Below are 5,694 nucleotides of genomic sequence, written 5' to 3' on the forward strand. Positions count from 1 at the left end.
GAATTAAAAAAAAAAACCTTTAAAATTGATCATCAAAATTGATATATATATTTTTAAATTAACTAAAACATTAAACATTTAAATCCAATCTAATTATGAGTATTGTTAAAATGGAATAATGTTCTAATTTCTTTTCTTCACTAAATATCTATTATTATAATTTAAACGGAAAAAACTATAAAATTGATCATCAAAATTGAAACTTTAGAAATTTGAATCCACTCTAATTATGAGTATATTAACAAAAGTTGTTTAATACCAGGAGCAAGTAAATCCAAAAGCAAAATCAAATTTATCTGTTCTACTATTCAAGATTTTGTCTTATTTTCAGATTTTGTGTACCAAAACATCCTTAGCTAACTTCCTAGATGTTCTACCAGGGGCAGTCTCCTTGAAATTAGCAGAAAATGATTAGGAAAATGAGGTACCACCACGCAGATTGGAATCCTGCAATTTCCTGGATGCAGTTTCGACCCTAAACATGAAAAACAGCACTGAGAAACTCATGGAGAGATGACGTGGAAACCCACGTGCCCATGCAAGTTTTTTGCTTTGATAAGTCCGAGATAATGTCCCGATTTCTCTTGAAACTCAAATCTCCATGATTTGAGGCGGACCTTCATCAAAAAAAAATTTCTATTGCCCCCTCTGCGTTGTTACAGCTTCAATTTTCGACACAGATATTCACAATAAACAATAAAAAAATTTACACCATTAAGACCACACCGCATTAATCTTAACTGCAAAGGTGCAATAATAGAAAATAATAAAAATGGCTTTTAATGGGCGTGGTGTCACAAACATCTCTCACGGTTTTCCTCTGAGGAGAAAGAGTCAATGCCTCAAAAAAATTAAAAGTAGGCATTAAATTATACACCAACTCCGCCCATTTCATCGTCTGCAATCAATACATCAACAGAATCCACGGAGAAAAAGTTTTTTGGGTTAATTCAAATCTGTCATGGACTACCCACGGCTGCTGGCTGTGGCCGGTCTGGAATTTGTTGTGTGATTTTGACAACCAGAGGTTGCAATTAAATTCAGGGGAAGGAGCACCCTTCTGAATCCTGAGGCCACGGATTCATAAGAGATTTTTGTTTTGCTGGTGTTATAATCTCTTTAGGTTTTGAGGACTCCTCCTGACCTATATTCATGCCTGGCTATTCCTTTTCATGAACATTCACAGAGCAAAAGGAAATACATCAAGCAGTTCTGAGCTGATTGACTATCATGTAGGGTTTCCTGAGAGAGAGAAGAATTTTATAATGATGAAAAGACATGTGAAATGATCAGCAGGTTAGTTGGAATCTTTTTAGCCATGATAGAAGTGAAGAAGCATCTGTTTTATATTTTATTCTGATGGGCTGAATCTACGGTTAACACTTGACTTGCATGTTGTATGTTAGACCACTCATAACAAGGTCCTAATTTACAGTCAAATTAGAAGGTTGTACAGGCAGGGTTTTATAATTTATTGTTTTCTTTCTTTCTGAGATGTTGAATGTTTCATGTGGAATTGTGAATGATAGATACACAATGTATATTTTCATGTGGGGTTGTGCTATATTCATTCGGTTTGCTTAATCTAGGTGCGCTCAGAGGTTATGACTCAGACTTACGACTGTCAATATATGAATCTTTGTGCTTGCAATTGGTGGAGTTGAACTATATACGGTTGAAGTTTTTTGAGACTGGAGAAGAGTCTGTACTATTGTTTGCAGATAGCACTAGTGGGGGTGTTCAAAATGCATTGGCTCTTGGCTTCTCATAGTTATGAACAGGGCAAAGCAGTGTCTGTGTTTACGTCTGCAGCAAATGTTCCATCTCCCACTACTTTGGGGTATTTATCAACTCCAGTGAATCCACTGCCACTCACAGTGAAAAAATATGACACTGGTGGCAATCAGATCAGTCCGAGTGTTGTGATAATAATAATAATATTGGCAGTCATCTTTTTTCTATCAGGGTGTCTCCATCTCTTGATCAGATATATTGCTAGAACTCCTCGTAGAGACCCAGGTTATGATCCAGACAATGTGACAGCCCTAACAGGGCAGTTACAGCAGTTATTTCATCTTCATGATTCTGGGGTTGAGCAAGCTTTCATTGACACATTGCCTCTTTTCTTGTACAAAGCAGTACAAGGATTGAAGGAATCCTCTGATTGTGCAGTTTGCTTATGTGAGTTTGAGGGTGAGGATACATTGAGATTGCTTCCAAAGTGCAGCCATGCTTTCCATGCAGATTGCATTGATACATGGCTGTTATCGCATTCTACATGCCCTCTGTGCAGAGCAAGCTTGTTGCCTGATTGCAGCAGTTATCCCCCTCCCGTTTTTGCTCTTATTACTTCCGATCAATCCGGGGACGAAAGCAGGGAACTTCCAACAGACACGGAGGGAATTGAATCAGAAGGGCCCAGGAATCAATCTACTGTTTCCGAGAATGGGGGATCAATCAATGGCAATTCAGCACTGAAAGCCCGAATCGATTCTCTTGAAAAACCAGACATTGTGGAGGATTCAGAACGAGAGGATGTGGTGGGAAAGATGATGCCCATCAAGCTTGGCAAGTTCAGGAACCTAAACGGTCTAGATGACAGTAGTATACCTAGTAGTAGCAGTAATATCGATCCCAAGAGGTCTTATTCCATGGGTTCCTATGAATATGTATTGGATCATTCGAATCTAAACGTGTTCATAACACCAACTGCTTACAGAAAGCAATTTAGTACCAAGAACCTCCCTCTAACCCCGGGCCACAGGCCTAATTTGTCAGAGTCTATACTTCCTGCGGAGGTGGAGAGGTCAGTCCAGATGACACCACACGAGGACTTTGTTTCTGAGCGTAGAATTATCAAGGCTCTTCATAGTCTTAGGCCAAGGAAGGATGATGCTACGAATAACACCAGAACGAATTCAGGGCTTCAAGGTCATAAACTGGGCATCGACATGAACACCAGCGGATCAGAAATAGGTGCCAGTGGACGTAGCAGTAAGAGCTGGATAAGATTGAAGCAAGTCCCATCAGGATCCACGGAGAATCTGGGTTCCTCTAGGAGGACAGTTTCTTTCAGGTCGCCTTTAGGAGGAGATTCAAATCTCAAGTCAAGTTTGAGCAGGCGAACATTGTCTGAGACCGAAGTATTGAGTTGGGTGGATCATGAGCATCAATCTTCTAGTCCCAATCCTAAATCATGGGATTTGGAATCAGACATTCCTGCATCAATTGATAGTAATAGCAGTGCAAACAATGAAGGTCCAGAGAATTCAATCCAATCTTTGGCCAAAAGGACTCTTAACTGGTTGGTGAGCAGGCAGAAAAGAATCGTGCATGCATCATCAGGTAGGACAGGTCAAATTCTACAGGAGGCTTAACTGTTTGGTGGGTAAGAAGAAAATATTTGTGCATCTCTTGTCAACTCTCTGCACTTGGACAGGTGAAAGTCTTAAATGGGGTTTATGTATGATAAGCCTTGATATCGGATAGGAATCTCCGGTTTAAGTCAATTTGCAGAGATTTCTCAGAGTATGTGAATCTGTTTTAGGCTGGATAGTGGAAGTCTTGGGAATTTCATTGTTGTTATATGATTTTCTAGAAGATTTTTTCATCTTGAGGATGTGCACAATTGGAGATTCCATTCCTCCGAAGAGAAGCTAAGTATAATTTTGCAATCAACTAATATAAGTTGATTTCAGTTCTGATTTGTTTTGAACAGAGAACTATATTTGATTTAGATTGCTTCTCTTTGATGTGTTAAAGATTATATATGCATACAGTATAAGGTATTTATTGCAATAGAGATATAAGATACCTTCTCCTATTATGGGTTTGTGTCTGTTATAATTGCTTATTGGTATCTGTTTCCTTGTTTGGGGGTTTGGTGGGTTAATTTTGCAGAATTGGGAAGCAAGAAAACCTTTGATTCAAGGGCCTTGTACACATTTGCACACTGGCAACCTGATCAGTGGAGATGAGTAGTTGTAAATAACCCATAGCTTACATCCAGAAGAGAATTTTTTTCCCTGCTCTATTGAGGGCAGGAAAATGGTATCCATGACCGGTGTTTTGGTTTGGTTATTTAGAGAATGTGGGGATTATGTAGATGAACGTCTGATAAGAATGTGCATTGTGGCTGAATAATTCATGATTAACAACCATTTCTGCAGTGTTTATTTTCTGTGCTGGTTATTAGTCCCACTGTACTTCCATGTGGAAAGGGTTCTTTGCCAATAAAGTTTTATAATTTCTGGGATGAAGGAAATTTTATTATACAAAAATACAAAGATTTGACCATCTATGTGCCCAGGAAGCATTTGTGCATTTGTCTCATGATTCTTTGCCTCTATTTTGACCTGATAATGTGATTGCCCCGGTAATATCAAATTATTGAATGTTTATGCTACATAAAATAGGTAAGAAGGCAAATATGATAAGGATATTCTAGAATGTATTGTTGTGAGAGCACTTGTGTTTTCTCTAAATCTGCTTGAGAAGGATATTCTAGAATTTATTGTCAAGAAAGAAATTATGTTTTCTCTGATTCTGCTTATGTAAGAAAGATTTTAGGGAATGAAGTACTATTTATTAGCTTAAAGGTGTTGATTTGTACGCAAGATAGAGTATCTGCATCGTAGTGAATGAAGAATATTGTAATGCAGAAGATATTTCCATATACCGATATCTTGTCCAGAACTTTTTCAGCTGGTAAGTGATGTTGTTATTCACAAGCACTTTCATCCTGAATTAACAATACGTAATAGATTGGGGTTCCTCGCTGTGGAGTGCGGGTCTTACGCACCCTTGACTTGAACGAATTACAAATGCTTCTGGGTAATAAATTGAATACTGGAGCTTTCAGAGAGCTAGACAGTGTCTATCGACTTCTGAAGTTCTGCTGACTTATAAGTTAGTAACTTTTTGGGTGTCAGCAACTTGATAGCTGAGGGCTTAAATCTGCATAAGGCCCTTATTACAAACATGTTAGTATGAGAAAGACAAGTCTGAGAAATGCATATTTCACAAGTTTGTCATAACATAAAAACTCTGCAAACAACTGAAGTGTTGCAATGCAGCACACGTGAATGTAGACAGTCAGCTTGCCAGTATCACAGGATCTTGAACAAACATTTGAATAGCACCACACACAATTTTATCATCTTGAGAACTGTCATATGGTGAAATGATGTCAAAGGTAAGGACTTTTAGAGTGCTTGTCCATCTTCATTTATGAATATGAACTGAAAGAAGATAATTGTAGCAGCAGAACATCTAAAGAAAGGGTCAAAGGAAAAACTCTACTTTATGAACTAGTTGTGTCAAGAAGGTGGGGCTCTGTACAGTCCAGTATCAATCACAATCCTGCTTCTGTTAAATGCTGTGAAGTTTGCATCTAAAGTTTTCTGGTTCCTATCCATTGTTAATACATCCAGGGTTAAGATGGATTTATGCTAGAATCGCTGCGAAGTTTGCACCTAACATTTTCTGGGGCCTATCCATTGTTAATAGATCCAGGGTTAAGATGGATTGATGCTAGGGCATTCTATCAAGATAGGTTTTTGACAAGCAAAGAAGAAAACAGTTTAAAACAGCATGCGCTCTGGTATCCAAGTTCTACCATTGTTTAATGAAAGTTCCACATTTTATAGGTATTAATGATCGAGGACAAATACGAAGTTTTTACTCTGTGAAAAG

At 38.2% G+C, this 5,694-nt stretch overlaps 1 protein-coding gene across 2 annotated transcripts; it reads left to right on the forward strand.

Moving 5' to 3' along the window:
• Positions 1-407: 407 nt before the first annotated feature.
• On the forward strand, positions 408-4,129 carry LOC149243535 (RING/U-box superfamily protein). Of its 2 annotated transcripts, none has more exons than XM_089374560.1 (2): positions 408-1,296; positions 1,590-4,129. In XM_089374560.1, the coding sequence occupies exon 2, from the start codon at positions 1,746-1,748 to the stop codon at positions 3,375-3,377; it is 1,632 nt and encodes a 543-aa protein (XP_089230686.1). In that variant the 5' UTR covers positions 408-1,296; positions 1,590-1,745; the 3' UTR covers positions 3,378-4,129. The 2 variants fall into 2 exon arrangements, with proteins under 2 accessions (XP_089230686.1, XP_089230687.1); XM_089374561.1 differs by having other exon boundaries at positions 1,600-4,129.
• The last annotated feature ends 1,565 nt before the right edge of the window (positions 4,130-5,694 follow it).

The sequence above is a fragment of the Pinus tabuliformis genome, chromosome 8, assembly GCF_031772625.1.
Source record: "Pinus tabuliformis cultivar Carrire ecotype Pingquan chromosome 8, CPIR1, whole genome shotgun sequence".
NCBI lineage: Eukaryota > Viridiplantae > Streptophyta > Pinopsida > Pinales > Pinaceae > Pinus > Pinus tabuliformis.

What these genes read in the sequence shown, in the direction of transcription:
- LOC149243535 (XM_089374560.1), top strand. Translation starts at nt 1,746, where the DNA reads ATGCATTGGCTCTTGGCTTCTCATAGTTATGAACAGGGCAAAGCAGTG.